A 16,506-nucleotide genomic window follows, 5' to 3' on the forward strand; every position below is an offset into this window, starting at 1 on the left:
GCCTGAGTTCATTTCAACTCCCTTCTTCAAATGCTACTCTGCACGGTCGAGCTGCGGCGCAGGCTGGCGTCAACCGTTTACAGGAAGTACCAAAATTAAACGCAGCTCAGCCAAGAGTCTGTTTTGCTGCAGTTTAAAATTCACACATAGAGAACAACATCTGATCGGAGATCACGATAAACAGCTTTTTGCTATTTCTGAGGTGCGGAGGGGACAGCTGAGGTCAAAGCTGAAGGATTGCAATCTGTCACTATAGGTGTCATGGTTACAACTTCGAGAAACATGTGTTTGACAAGCCACCCCTAGAGTGTTTGTTCTGTCTCTCTCTCTCTCTCTCTTTCTCTCTCTCTCTCTCTCACACACACACACACACACACACACACACACACACACACACACACAAAGAAGAGGTGTGTGGTTAAACTCATACATTTTACTGTTACTGAACAAATTTCTGATGTCCTGTTGTGGTCTAACAGGCGCACTCCGTTCTATTCCCCAAACACACACACTCTTCCGTTGCGGTTTGGCCAAATGTGCATTCAACCCTGAATTCTCCAACTGAACTAAGGTGTCACACTCACTCTTACAACTTGTACAGTTGGTGTGAGGTGCTGCCAAGATCGAGACAAGCGTTGTGTGATCTACTGAGCCTGACTTGTTGTCAGTTCTTGTATGTATACTCTTTAGCTTGTATTTCTGTGTGATTTTGACCAGAGATGTCTTCAAGGTGTAGCTTGTATGCAACTCATTTGCAGGAGTAATTAGTGCGTGTTCAAGGTGAGAGGTGACTAGGAGTTTCTTGTTAATTCCTCTCAGTGCTTTGGTGAGCAGAGTGCTGATCGGAGCATAGATGACAGCTACATAATTGCACAAATGGAGGTGGGAGAATTTTACAAGCTGGGGCCTTAGTCCGGAGCTCCCTTCATCAGCTCTCTTTCTCTCCTTCCCTCGCGTTCAGTCTCCTTCTTCACCTCGCGCTCTCTCCTAGCCAGCAAAGGAGTTGACAGATTGAACACATACGGTATATACAGTAAATGAGAAAATGCACGTACACACTTCCCATAATATTTCCATTGAAGAGACATGATGACTTTAAGTAACATGCTCTTTGCACTGGACATGAATTACCTGGGGACCTCGTGTGATTTAGACTTTACCCCATGACTGACTTTCACGCAACATATTTGCACAGGAGAAATAAAAAGTCTGTATGTCAATTAAATTTAGTTGCCCAAATCCCAAGGATTATCTCCAGATATGATTGAAACATAGTGTATCTTAATGCAAATACTGCCATGTAAAGTAACTCTTAAGTTTGTATTTTCTACATAGGAAGTGAAGTACACAATACACTTAAGTAGTTCAAGTAGTTTAAAGTAATCACAACAGTGTTGCTGGCAACAAACAACAAAAATGGACTTTCCGTTCTTTCCTTAAAAATTAAAAATAGTGAGGATTTTGTATTTATTGCAACTTTAGAATTATTATGAATAGCATACAGAAAAATATAAAGTAACTTTGATAACTATACTAACTAAGGCTATGACATTTTTGAAAATGTTAGTTTGTGTCGTGACTTGTGAAGCCTGTTCAAATGGACTACTCTCACGAAAGTGGAAACCACTAGCTATACTACATGAGCCGACTGAATTTTCACTGTAAATGCTATCAAATCTATTATTTCCACTGTTATCTGCATCATTGTTAGCCTGGAAAAGGAAAATAAATAAAGGACTCTTTTGTGAAATGACAAAATATATAAAAGACAATTTACTGAGATGAATTTGGTCAAATGTATATTATCAGCAGTGGAACTGTAATTTTACAGATTGAGGACATGGCAGATACTTGCGGGATTAAGAAGAACTTCCCTCCAAACTACAGGAGGCTAATTCCATGTACACATCGGTAATTTTCTCTCTTTACAGACAGTACAACTATGACATCTGAGGCACAAAAGAGGTGTTATATTTTTGTGCATGTCTGAACCACACACTCATCCACGGGTCCACCGACACACACATGCAAGGCACCTCCTATGTCACTTGGGCCAGGCCACTTAAGACACTCATACACAGGCCAGACAACTACTTGTACTATCAGCTTATCAAAACTTACTGTGAGGAGAAGAGGAACATTAAAACGGTCTTTGTGGTGCCACAGCGGCTGGGCCACCTCACACTGAGTCACTTAGAGGAACATCATTAAAACGGCTGACCAAGTTCACAGAACACTTCCATCTGTGTTCCCCCACTGTTTCTCCTTTGCACACATGCTTCCACCATCAGTTGATATTCATCACTGGGGCTTCCCCCCCACACACTCTTTTTCTGCACCCCTCCCTGGATGAGATTTAAGAGAGCTTTGAATGGAATCTTTTAGCTCCCACATGACTCTCTCTCCACGTCGTGTTTTTTGCTGCTGCTGAGCGACGCACAGCTCTCACAGAGTGCCTCTGTTCATTCGCCGCGGTGACACAAAGGCTACATTTGAAGCATGCTCTGCAGCACGCCGTCGCCGGAACACACGCCACAACAAATGGCCCTGTTGTCTGTGAGTGTGTGTGATGAGTGACCAGACAGAGAAGCCAGGCATTGACCCTTTGTGATGGAGCCCTAGGGGCCAGACAAGGCTGCCCAGCTGTACCCCTCTGACCCCCACCACTCTCCATTTTTACACTCTGCACTGTATGTCAAGGCTGTAAAATTTAACCCTTTAAAAGGGAGTCTCTTTGACATAAACTTGTGCCTGACATGTCCTCAGGGACAAATCCATCGACACACAGAAGCTAACACATAAGATTCTTTACATATGTTCCTCAAACATGGGTTGCTCCACTCTCCACAGGATCATTATGGCATGGTGAGCCACTCCAAACATTGAATTAATTTGGTTGCAGACATATGATAGCGGTTACTGTGTAATGGGTTTGTGTGAGCTCCAAATAGGGGCTTGGGGTGTTGACGTTTTGAATTATCATCCAAATCCAAGATGTGGTAGAAATGAAGAGATGGCTCATCATATAGAGAAACAGAGAAATTTCAAGAGTACATTCAAAAGTCCAGCACCTTTTCTGACTGCCCGTCAGTCAATTTGCTGCTTCAGTATATAGTATGATTTTATTTCTGTTTCCCCACACTTGTTCTACCGTTTTATAGCTGAACGCAGGCCGGATGTGTCACAGCCCCAGCACTGGGCAAACATTCCCAGATGAACTCCACGACCACTAACATCAACACATCATGGGCAAATCTCCACTCGGGTTTGGGTTACTATTAGTCATGCATTTTATGGCGCAGAGTGGGTGAGTGGGTGCCATGTATGTGTGTGTGTGTGTGTGTGTGTGTGTGTGTGTGTGTGTGGGGGGGGGGGTGTATGTGTGTTAGCAGACAACTGTGAGCGAGAAGAGGAGGCCATTCTTACCAGCACTGGTGCCTGCGCCAGTGGTGAGGTCAGCACCCATGAGGCCACCTGAAAGATGAAAGAGAGAGGAGAGCAAAAGAGAGAAAACCATTAGAGGATGGACGCCCACGTAACATCCACGATGCCTCCTGTCTCTTACCTCTGTGGCCTTTCAGAGAACTCAATTTAATCACAATCCACTTTGTGTGTGTGTGTTTTTATGTGTCAGTACATCATATGTGCACTGATACTAGAAGTAATACTGCTTCCCACTCAAATCGTAACACAGAAACTGGACACTGAGAGTGGATACATTGAGCTGCCGTCCAAGAAAAATGACACATTATTATTTTTAAGCCATGCGAGGTGGAAGAGTGGGAGGGTCCAGAACGTGTGCGGTTTGGTGTGGATGCTGCGAGCGCCAAAACTCATATTTAGTTTGTGCTAGCGCTTCTAGCATCCAGTTGTAATGACAGGGTGAGGGTGTGGGCAGCAGCTTTCAGACCAGAGGGACAGAAAAAGGACTTTGGACAACAATAACAAAGCAACAGGCCTGATTTGCTTATGTCACCACTCAAAGCCTGAACACAGACATCCCGTGTGTAGAGCCTTACACTAAATCAACGAGACTGTGGGCTGCGATTTAATATGCAATTAAATGTTTTAAAAAAAATACTGAGCGAGCAATATGTGAATATAGATTTTAATTAATTCATTGCTTTTAGATTTAGGAATATTGCAGGTAGCTGTCATAGAATAAATCACGCATTTGAAGTGTGTGTCTATTAGCATCACAGAAGGGTACACACACAGTTGAGAGATTGGATAACAGTGTGTACATGGGTGTACATGTGAGGCTCTTGCTGTGTTACCTGCACTGGGGGGTCTGTGTGTGACTCCGGGAGACATGCTGTTTCTCTGAAGGCCATGGTGCGCCAGTGGCAACAGGTTGTGGTTGCCTAGGGAACCACCGGGATGGCTGTAAATGAGATTGTTCTGGTTGCTAACGGGAATGGACACAGACATGTCGTAGTTCGACTGGGGCACGGCCTGCTGAGAGAGAGAAAGAAAAAGAGACACAGAAACAAGTTTGATTAGACTAAAGAAAGTAATTACTGCAGTGAGTGAAGAAACTACAACAAGGCCTTCGAGCAAAGGAATGGACACAGAAGGAGAGAAACATTCAGAAACACTCCAGGAACACAAAGGAATTCAAAATTGTTTGACTATCTGCATTAAAAAAAGACAGAGACAGCCAATTTCGAAAGGACAAATGGACAACTAGCAATGAACAGCCATGCGTAGATGAATAGTACAGAGAAACACTTCCAAGACTAAGACAAAGGCTAAAAATACGAGACAGTATGGATGGTGGAGGGGAGCACTGAAATTAAAGGGTAAGCATCTAGAAAACTCCTCCCAGAGTTACTGAAATTGCCGCCAAGATGATAGGTTGGAAATACTTTGTCACTCAGAATTGGTTATTGAATCTTTCTGCAAAGGCCTAAGATTTTGTCGCTGATACGTTGTGACATTTGTCATTGTGAAGGCCAAAGGCTGACCTGGAAATATTATGTTGTGGACATTTATTATCCCTGAAATACATTCTTGTTTTTTTTAATATTAGAGAAATAAGAAGGATATGGTTTACTGGGAGGAAAGCCAGTGGCATCCCACTGTTCTAAAAGAGCTAAAGATAATTCAGTCTGTCTTTAACTCACTAAAAAAAGTCTGCAATATTTCTTGCAAAAGTAGCTTCAAGACTGGAGAACTGCATGCAATTAGGTATAATTTATTTGCCTGTCACATGGAGCTAATGCAAAGTGTTATTAAGGGGTAGACTCAGATCAGTCAGCAGTCTCATCAGGAACATGAGTAGAGGTAGCCTGTCGGCCCCAGGCGTCTAGTTTGTCATGTTTATTGTGTCACTTGGCAGAAGGGCTTAACCTAGGGAGTGCCCTGGAAGTGGTTCATCCTGCATGTTAGCTTTAGGAAGTAGAAAATAGGGCCCTAAATTACTGCCATGTGTCTCAGAGCCATGGAGGGAGCGCATCAGGGGGATCATCGGCCTGGCTTACTTGGAAGTGGAATATGTGCCTTAGCGCTGCTTTGTCTTGTTCTTTTTGCAGGCCAAATATTATTTCATTGTGGGCCTCTTAACGTTTCGCTTTTACTGCAACTTCACATAGTAGTGGGCTAGCCAAAAGCCGTGGAGCTTCCTTTTATAAGTGAGGGGCTGCCTATGGTTGCGTTTAATTTCTTCCATCTCAAATTCCTTGTTGGAGTTTTTATACCTCAAGATTTCCCTATGCAGTGTTTTCTAAGAGTGGGGGAGCTCAATGTGTGCACATTTGCGTGTACACACATCCCTTCGCTGGGTGTACGGGCCCCGTCTGTAAGCTGTCCTTTAACTGGTGCCATCCTTCCTGTTTTTAACTCATCTTCCTCCTCGCCTCTCCCCACAGTCCCCTGCAATCCAGAGGCCCAGTGCTTGGCAGCCACCCTGACCACACATTGAACTGCCACTTGTTGTCTGCAGAGCCCCCCCGCCCCCCCCCAACACCACCACCCTGCTGTTCCACCCCCATCCCCACCCAGCTCTGATCCCAAACCCACCCTACACCGCCACGCCATCCCAGCTCACCAACCCCTGCCTTGCTTCTAACCACATTGCCTCCTGCTCCACGTGGCTTAGACACTACTGTTCTTCTCTAAATGATCTACTATGGAATTATCTCTTTCTCTGTAAGGCTACAGCACTAATCATTCCAGTATGGTGCTTTCTGAATGAAGGGCAGGCTCAGTTTACATAGAGAGCAGCCTTTATTTTGTGGTTTCTGGCAACTGGCTATAGATTAGATTCTTTGTCAAATGAACACAATATAATACAAATTCAGCAGCTCACATGTTTTGACGTCTATTAACAGATATATTGTTAGGCTACTGAAGACTTTGCCTTCAATTATTCCAGCAAGGAGTAGAGATAATTGAGTTTTGTGAGGTACAGAGATATGCTTAAGAGTTTCTGAATGTCTGCTGCTGTTTCATTGCCATAATGCCTGTCCTTGTTGTTACGGGTGACTGAGCGCTGTGTTTTGGTGCAGGAAAAGCGCATGCAGACCACACCTCCCCTGAGAGCCAGGCAAGGCATTATGGGTAACGGGTTCAAGGAGGGAACCCAGTAAGGTTAAAATTTGTCATGAGAGAAAGTCTGCAATTATATAGCAAAAGTGCCTGCTAGTTATGGTTACAGTTGTGTCAAATTAGAGGACCGCTCCTCAACTGTAATCAAGCAAAATCAAAGAACTGTAATTGTTTTTACTGTAAGTATACAATATCAATTCACTCTTGTCTCACTCTCACTTTGTGTATTTAGTCTAGTGGCAAACAATGGTGGTTAGCTGGGTTAGCTCAAGAGTTACTGGCAAGTCAGCATTTTGTTAGCCTGCTGAGGATGCGGCGTAGCATCAACCCAGTACTTACAGGTATCTTATGAGTTTTAATCATGTGATCAAACTCCTCGTTAATCTGTTTGTATTTCTCCTCAGTGCGTGGGGTGAGGATGAGAGCAGACTCGAGCTCCGGGCTTTCGCCGCCTTTGTTCTCCTTCTTGCTTAATGCCTGCCAGGTCCCACAACCACAGAGACGGACGGAGGGAGACACAAATGAAGGGACGGAGAGATGGGTGGTAGGAACACATGACAAAAACGAGGAGACGAGGACGAAGCAACAGAAAGCATAGGGGGAAGAAAAAAGGGAAAGAGAGGAGAGAAAGGTGAGAGGAAGGTTCAGGGTTTAACAAGAGGTACTTACACACAGTCTCTGTCTGCTGATCATCAGATCAATGTCCTCATTTATTTTCCTGTACTTGTCCTCGGACTCGGGACTGTGGCCGACCGAGTCGTCTGCGTCGGGGTCTGGGCTGTCACAGCCGTTTAGGCCCTTCTTTCTCAATGTCTGCAAACACAGCAGTTGCACAAAATAGTTGAAGGACTTTAGGATAGGAAACATGACCCAAGTGAACAGCTTGGGAGGGACACATGGTGATGACCTGTGAAGAGGTACCCTTTAGAATCGATCCTGACAAAAGACCAATTAGAAAACTATACCTACTGTATTGATACATTTCAAATGAATACATTTCCAAAGGACTTTTTCTCTATGAGAAAAGTGTGTCTGTTTCTGAGAAATTGTTCTGCAAAAGAAAGTAATCATTTTGGCAGGCTCCATTCTAACCTCCATCAACATGGGGGTGACACAAGGATTCACTGACTGCTTTGCAAACAAGAAAACATGCAGCAAAACATTAAAATGGCACAAAGGATTTAATCGCATCCAATAGCGAAACATAACAAGTGATCAAGCTCTTCACCCAATGACATATCATGGACCTTGAAACCTCATAATTACACAGGAAAAGGAAAAGTCGTAAAAGTAAAATACATTTTATAACCATAATCATCAGTGTTTCATGAAATAGAATTAAAATGCAGTTGAGGTATTTGAGTTCATGACTGTGGTATATGTGCTATTAAAAGTGGCAGTTTCTGTTTTGGCCACCTGATGGCCACCTGCCCCCATTGGAGTGGCCAGAAAACAGCACACAGGCAGAAAAGCGCACACTCCACTCGCTCACCACTCCCTCTGAGAGGAAGAGAGACACAGACAAAGAGAGCGTAAGAGGGAGAGAGCTGCCTCTGTCCTTTTTTAGATATTGTTGACAACCATAACAACAGGGATAAGTTTCAGAGGACATTACTGTGTGTGATAGCACGAGGGTATGTTTGTTTGAGCAAGTAGGCATGTACCGATAGGTGCTGTGTTCATTCGCCTCGTAAGAAGAGACAAAGACAGAGCGGAAGAGAAGAAAAGTACAGTAGCTGACAGTTAGAGATCTCATCAAAGGCCCCCCCCCCCCCCCTCCTCTCCAGCCCGCTTTCACTCTCCTCCTCCCCCCGCTTCCCTCTCTCCTCCTGGCTTTAATAAAGGGAGATTAGTCTACAGGAGGAATATCACGGGCCTGCTCCTGTCTGTGCAGTCGTCGCTTCACACTGTGCTCTCCTACTTTCATCTGAAGCTCCATATCAGACAGACGTAATTAAATTTACTTTAGCACACCCTGTATTTGATGCTGATCAAGTGTGTGTGTCTCTCTCTCTGTATATGTTGTAGTGTGTGTATGTGTCTGCTGGTGTGAGTGTGTGTGTGTGTGTGTGAGTGTGTGTGTGTGTGTGTGTGTGTGTGTGTGTGTCTGTGTGTGGGAGGGGAAAGAGGGGAATGAGTCTGTGTATGTGTGTGCATGTGTGGGTGTGTGAGAGTGGGTGTTAGCGTCAAGAAAAAAGACAGAGAGACTGAGCAGGAGCAAGGAGGAAGATAGATGCTAAGATAAGTTAATCTCAGTGAACTTCTTCCTCTCATTTGTTTGTCTCCGTCAGTACTCACTCACGGAAGAGATACGAGTGCTAGCTACTCCATCACAACCAGCAGCCGAAGTGACAGGGAGCGATCTGCCTGCTTAGAAAACAAATAACAATCCAGTCATCTCTCATGTCAGCACAACAAAGGCCTGTTTTGAGTGTGGTTTTAGTGAACTTAGAGGGCTTCTTTTGTGTGTGTGATAACTGTTTGATTCCTGAGGCGTCTCGTGGCGAGGCAGCTACTGTAAGCGTGTCAACATTTGCTGGCTCTCCTCTTCTCTCTCTGAATTCTCACTTGGCCCCCAGAGTGGAAATCTGGAATTCTGAATTTGAAAGCGTCTCTCACATCTTTGACAGTCTTCAGGAAATCACACCAAACAAATCAACCAAGGCGGTGCAGGATATCTGACTTCTAACAGACCCACAGTGAATCAGGCACTCTTGCTCCATCAGAGGTGGATGAGTCAAAAGAACAAAGGGGTTGCAAAGGTTTAGCATGCTGTCTTTTTTGGCAAAGGCGTGAGATGTAAAACTTTTGCTATTTCTTTGGTGTAGTTTCATTCTGGCCTTGGCGATGCATCATATCGAACTGACAAGAGCTGAACCAGTGGCCTTTTTCTGTTCACATGAGGATGCATGCAAGGAAAAAAAACAACTTTTCTTCCTACTTGCACAGATTTCCACCACCTACCGCCGCTAGCACTGAGTGCATGAGAGATTCACTTCCACTTCTTGGAAGAACAGCAGTGGGGCATTGCTGGGAGAGGAGGATGAGGGCTGGGGTAAAGGTGACACCCATATGGGGCAACTGAGCTGGTGGTCTCACAGGGGGTTGGGCAGTGGTTGCGGTGGAAGTTGATTGGGTGCAGGGCATGAGTGTTATATGACTTTGAAGCAAGTGGCCCAGGCTAAGCTTTCCATCAGGACTCAGCACATTGTGGGTGCAGTACAAGCACAGTATGCCACTCATCCCAGTTATGCCCACCTGTTTAAAGACATCACACCTGTTGCCAAAGGCTGACACACAACCCAACAGCCAATCAGATCCGTTGGAGTGCTCACATAGCCAAAGAAGGGCCTCTCGATCTTGCGCTCTCCACCTCACCGCCCTACTCTTGTCATCCTATATGTCCTTCTCTAATAGCCCATTGCTTAATCTGTGCCCTGAATTTGTTATGTGTTTCATGGCTCTGCGCCACAGAGTCATCGACTGCTGCTCCAAACAAGGCTCTGAGTCTCTCATTCAGTGACATCATCACTATATAAGACACATCAAAGACATACAATTCAAAATGACGGAGGGAGAGAATAATGATCATTGGAAAAGGAGCTGCTACAACTATATTGAAAAAAGTTAGTATGGGTATGAAGAGCTAGCATGAAAATAGAGTCTTTGGGGGATATGCTAATAAGATGAGGATTAAGCAAAAACACTTTGGTGCAGTTCACTTGTGCCAAGGATTCTATGCACAAAATATTCCCCCAAATGATCATTCTCATATTAAAATTATTCAATTTCACAAGTAACTGGGATTTGCTGTTTCATATTATTTTATTCTTACAAAATCACTGCTGGCATAAAAGCCAGAGCATTTTTATAGCGCATTGTTCAAGTTTATGGCAACTGTATTGCTTTCGATTACAAAAGTACAAATTTTCACTGTTAATTAATTAATATATTCTTTGTTCAGTTAGTTCATTTTGAACTAAAAATAAGACAAATCAAACAAAATTTCTTGTACAGTTTAACACAACAGAAAAATTTGGAAATTCAATGAAGTGAGAAACCAGTTGAAAAGAGAGAGACTGATGGAGAAAAGGGGGTAAGAGAGATAAAAAAGCTACACAGCTACTAACTACTACAATGTGAACAGTCACCGGGCATGCTACAGAGATTGAGTACAGTAAATGTGAGAAAATAAGAGGAAGGAGAAAAAGTATTACAGAAAGGAGAGACGAAGCTGTGTATGCTTGCTTGCTTCTGTGTCTTTCTCTGTGGCCCCTTTGGAGGCTTGCTCCTAATTAAACTCCTTCTTCATGATGCTCCCTCATGGCTCGACTTGTCACAGGGCCTGTGTGAAGCAGGCACAGCATAGACACGGCGTCCTACATATTTAGACACCCGTCTCATTGGTACCCTTCAGCTCTGCACCCTCAGCTAGGCTGGCCTAGACTGGGCAGGGCTAAGATGGGCTAGAGGACTACAGTGAGCCAGGCGGCCAGGGCTGGATTGAAATAAACAGAGGCAGGTTTGAGCTACAAGGGAACTGAATCATATTGTATATTGCTTGGTGTTAGTACATCTGTCAAAGATTTGAGTTCTCTGATGTTTTAATTGCAGGAAAAAGTCCAGCCTTATACTCCTTTCATAGTTTAGGGTGTGGGTAATAACTTCATGTAGCTCTTGAGAAAAACTGTGGAGGGTATTTGGGTGTGAATTCAGGGTGGCCCCAGGGGGTCTACGAGGGACAGCTGACGCCTGCCCAGAGCTCCTGCCATACCAGGATCCGTCTGCTCGGCATTCTGCCACCCTGCTCACCCTCTCTATCCCTCTATCCATCTTTCTGCCCCCATCTTTCTGTCTCAGTCTGTTTCGCAGTCTGTCTCTGTCTCCCTACCTCTGTCCTCTTCCCCTCATTTTCTGCAGTACTACCACGTCTCAACAGAAGCCGAGTCAAAACATTGTTGGCTTGATGGGTACATCTTTATTTCTGATAGACTTGGGCTAGTTGATGGGTTGTGTTTGGAAAGAGCTTCATTGCTGACCATTCCCCTCTGCAGTTATCTTGGCAGTGGCTAAAGGGTACGACACATTCAATATTGTGTTTATGGCTATTGGCGACAGCCAGGCCAGTGAATGTTTCTCAATGTCTTCAACCCAATGGCTGACAGCTTCAGCGAAAAAAAACCCTCTCCAAATACAGCCAGTTATAATAGGCCTTCTATATCTTTGCCAGCACTGTATGGTTTTCAGAATACACATACTATTGTAAGCAAAACCAAGACTTATAAAAGAAGATAGTATACTACCAGAGCACAAAGACTTGTCCCCCATAAATGCAGCAATTTATGGTTTGCAGTATATTTCAGCAGGCGATGGAAAACAAGTTGCTGACAGATGAGCACAATATGAAAGCACTATTAACTGTGCCACTTATGGATAATCATATTTGATGTGCTGTTAAAATACAATAAAATTGTACAGGGAATAAACAGCTTTGCCTAGCAGGGTCTCAGCCTCTGTTTGTCACAATGTTAAAATGAGTCACTCTGACTATCAGAGACACTCCTTGAAAACATGACAGTATGCAATTTATACAGACCTGTCTTCAGAATATGTGAGCATTGGTGTAGGTTGAGTTGAATTACTTATTATATTATTACTAATTAATGGAAATTAAAAGGGCTCCCAAATAATCTTCAAGAAAATGTCATCTAAAGTTTGGGCTACAATATTTAAATAGGCTTTTTAAAATCACACAATGTATAAATGTCTGAATGGGTTACAGTAGGTGTAACCACAAATAAATCTACAGTACTTGTCCTTTGACTGGCCTTTACACTAACCTACAAACCCACAATTTAGATCATGACTGTTTTAGGGGGAAAATGTGGGGGAAAAGTTTGGAAAACCAGGGAGCAAAGTAAATTTTGTCAGAACAGATTGGTAAAGAGCAAAGTGGCTCAGTGTCAGTAAGGGTGAGGCAGTGGGGATAAACGTTGTCCCTTCCCATCACAAATAACAAGATGGAGGTGGTCATGAAGTGGACCTGCTGTGGATTAGGACCCCCCAGCACCACTGCACAATAAGTGCACTCGGGATGTCCTTTCTGGCATCACAGATCGGGTAATAGTATGTTTGAGATGTGCTCTTATTCTCTTTATTTCTATTTCTTTTTCTAACTGTCTGGCTCATTCTCACTTGCTCTCATTTTTGTCTCTCGCCCTCACTCTCTCTGTCTCTCTCGCTCACTCTTTCTTTCTCTCTGCTTTTCATAGTGGAGGGAACATCAGAGGGATCAGGCTGGCTTAGCTTATTGGAAGCAGATGGCAGACCAAAGGCAAGAAGGCCACAGTTTCATGAAGCGTGGTTTGAACATGCCAGGACCATGTCGAGGGGCATGCCCATGGATGATGGCTACACGGTGTGTGTGTGAGTGTGTGTATGTGTGTGAGCGACCATTTGGGGGGGGCAGTTGATTTTGTAGGTTACCAATCTGAGGAATGAGACCCCCAAATCACAGCCTGTCTCTGCCTGCTTTTTTTTCAGTCATCATCTGTGCATCCCTATTCACTGGTTGAGGCGACGTTTGAAAAACTATGCATCAATGACTTGGTGGCTTTGAAGCCCCTTACTCCTGGTGCCCTGCTACACTATAATCAGGAATCAAAGGCTGGCGCCTGGGATCCATCATCCTTGGCAAAGTGGTCGTGTGTTCAGTAATAACGCTGGCTAACTGTGTATGTAATGACTAGCTGTCTAGGGATTACTAGGTTGACTAACCATTAAAAAGGGAGTGAGAAGTAGAGCACAAATTTAAGAGGAGTGTTAAGAGTAAGTGAGTAAGACAGAAAGGGTACTGTGCGCAACAAGGTTCCTTCACAAATCTCCAAACTGTGGCATTGCGATGGTTGCATGTGCTAAAATCACCATTAAGAGCCCGCTGCAGACGAGAGCCCACTTACAGACAGACAGTCTTAGCTAGCCAGTACATAGCACAATACCAGATGGTGCAGTGTTTCCCATATGGAATAGACAAACACTAAGCACATGTCAGAATCCAACACTGTTTGCGACAGCAGCATCCCGGCCTTGGGAACAAAGTGGTCATTCACACTAGTCACTACACTGTATAATTACCCAGATAGACATTATGAGACACAATGCCAGCTCAGTGAAACTGGATAAAGAGGGCACTTATCTCTGCACCCTCAAACTACCCATCTTCCATCCCGTCTACGCTCCAGTTGCATAATTTGTCTCTATTCAAATGAGAGAAATGAGAATGTGTCTATATGTATTTCTGATTCAACATGAAAATCAATTTGCTAAGGCTAAACTGCATCTGGAAAACATCATTCTTGCTTAATATGAGCATTTTATTTCAGTTATTCACACGTCACTATGTGACCGTGGCATTGTCAATAAAGCCTTCAATTACATACTTTAAATCACCATAAGATAGTTATAGTTTAACAGCTTCAGCTAAATGATTCCAGCTCTGTTTGGGTCAAACTCAAGCGACCCTCTATTCCTTCTTTGTCCCCCCACCAATCGTCACTTATCGTCTTTTGTCTCTCTGTCTCTTATCGTGTAGTGCCACAGCAGGAAAAGCGAGCCTGAGGGAGGCCTCGAGTAACAATGACCAGTCGGTTGACCTCTATACTGTGACCGTGAGTTTCCACACCCTGTCCAAAGCAGTAATCATGGCAGAGGAGGGGCTGAGGCCAGGGGGGGAGCTCTAGGCAGGGCAGGGAATGCCATCTATAAAAATAGATCTTCATTATTCCGAATTTTCCACAAATAGTTTCAAAGAACAAGGCATCATTTCATCTTAATGGCTGGCGTGAATTGTTTTGGGCTGCGTAATGGAAAAGCCTTGCCTTTTGGCAGCGTGGCCTCAGAAGTGGCCTGCCTTTTTCACCGCTCCACACCACAGGGACCACATATTGGCACATTTCAAACAGTCTATTTTTAAAACCTCTTTTTGTTGTTGTGTGCGTACCTCAGACTTCCGCTTCAGTATATTGAACTTAAAAAACACCTCTGACAGAGATCCAAGTGCTACTTAGTTTCTTGTCTGAGGTTCTGCTTTTCTGTGCAGTGGGCGTCTGATGTGGAATAAAATGCTGAGCCTGTAGATCATATGCATTATCTGTCATCTTGCTTTTAGCCACTCTTAAGAAGTGGAAGAGGCATATAGTCTATAAAATAGGAACTCAGTAAACTTGCTCGCTTTATGTCTGAGGCTGGCGCCGCAGACAGATGTGTTGTAGTGTGCCAGCCTAAAACTTATGACAGGCAATGTTCAGCTGTGTGAGGAGACTGACTTGGTTGTGTGAGGTTGACCCCCTCTCAGGGTTTTTTACTGGTATCACAGGCAGGCCGGCTGATTAAAATGCACTTTATTCTATTGACACAGATAATGTAACTTTCCAACAATGTATTTTTTCTGTAATAAATAAAGTTTTTTAAAAACAACCAGACAGGAAGCCTCTGTTTGGTAAACTGTGGGGGTAGAAAAACAAGTGAATTGAATAATAGACTTCTTTATACGAGGGATCAAATGTTTATAGGCACAACAGGGTCTCAGATCAATGGCCTTATGCATGTGGCCGCCGAGGGCAACTCTTCATGGTCGGTCCTCAGAAAGAGAGACGGAGGCTGAATGAATACTCAGACACTTCGCTTACTCACTCCTCTGTTTCAAAAACAACCCCCACCCACCCTTTTTCAAACACAACGAGGGGGGAGTGAAAGAGAGAGAGAGTGATTCCATGCCTATTCTTCTACCCTCTCCCAGCAAGGACCGCCAGCTAGGCAACTATTTTTAGCTTCACCACACACTATTTTTAGACCAGTACCACTTTTGAGGCATTTAAAAAGAGTACATCAAATAAGAGAGTGATGGTTGTGGTTGTTCGGGGGTGGCGCTTTATTTTGACCATCTAACGAACTAGGTTTCAAGTGTGAAGGAAATAGAGTCTAAGCATGGACTCTTTTTCTTTTTTTTACTTTGTATTTTTTGTCTCACCACCCTTTTCTATGCATTAGAATGAACAATTGTCAATCTAAAAGCTTCACGTCCAAACCAAAGAGGACATCGACAGGTATAAATGGGTAAAGAGGAGGAGGTCAAAGGCATGCCTCTGTTTGTGATATTCGCCACACTTTGAACAACGAAAAAAAGTGTTTCACATATATTCAAAATATGTGGTAGCTTGTTTATTTATTTATTTTTTATTTTTTTGTAACCCTGGGAAAGACTTCCAGAGCCAATTTTACCATGATTATTAACACTGTAAATATAAAGTATGATCTGACGGTAGCGGTGTGTGAAAAGTTATTAATAGTTAAAGAATTTCTCTCGCCTTTTCTTCAACCTGTGATTTTCAACCCTGGCATATACTAACTAAGCATTTTTTTTTTAAGAAGAAGTGCGGTGGGTTGTACACAAACTGTCATCGGGGTCTTTGTTTTAACAAACTGTGATACTGTTAGCTTTCCAATGTCATAAGGTTAATTTACTTAGTCAGTCAAAGAAGCTTCAGACCTTAATCCTCAGCGCACCAGGAAAAACAAGCCATGTTGCCGATCTCTCCGTCACTAGTAAACACTGAGGCACTGTGATCTCGGAGACAACCCCACCCCTTACCTCCACCCCATGTCGCACCACATGTACCCTATCCTTAAATCCTCAAAATGACTCCACACAAAATTACTGTGGACAACTGTAAGACAGGAGATATGATATGACTCCCTTATTTCTCTTGGATGCTGACACATGTCAAAGTCGCACAGGGTAAATTAGTGAAGGCATTCAAGCCAGTGTAATTATACAGTGTTTGAGAGCCATGAGAAGAAGTCATTCAGTGGACTGATCAACACGGAAAACTCCTTAAGGCTAATGTTCTCCATGCTGTTTAGAAACCAAATAAGCACATAGAATAGCACACATGCTGG

The 16,506-nt window shown here is 43.7% G+C and overlaps 1 protein-coding gene across 6 annotated transcripts in view; it reads right to left on the minus strand.

Moving 5' to 3' along the window:
* mef2cb (myocyte enhancer factor 2cb) overlaps nt 1-16,506 on the minus strand; it is a 68,436-nt gene that overhangs the window by 5,420 nt on the left and 46,510 nt on the right. For 2 of the 6 annotated variants that reach the window (XM_068702858.1, XM_068702857.1), the window contains 3 exons: nt 7,219-7,362; nt 4,278-4,458; nt 3,427-3,474 (listed from right to left, as the gene is read on the minus strand). In XM_068702858.1, the coding sequence (XP_068558959.1) occupies nt 3,427-3,474; nt 4,278-4,458; nt 7,219-7,362 (373 nt within the window). Of the gene's footprint in view, nt 1-3,426; nt 3,475-4,277; nt 4,459-6,888; nt 7,027-7,218; nt 7,363-16,506 lie in introns of all 6 variants that reach the window. The other 4 variants (XM_068702863.1, XM_068702862.1, XM_068702861.1 and 1 more) reach the window with 4 other exon arrangements.

The sequence above is a fragment of the Cebidichthys violaceus genome, unplaced genomic scaffold (assembly GCF_023349555.1).
Source record: "Cebidichthys violaceus isolate CVI_PGR_0920_01 unplaced genomic scaffold, fCebVio1.0.p SCAF_9, whole genome shotgun sequence".
Lineage (NCBI taxonomy): Eukaryota > Metazoa > Chordata > Actinopteri > Perciformes > Stichaeidae > Cebidichthys > Cebidichthys violaceus.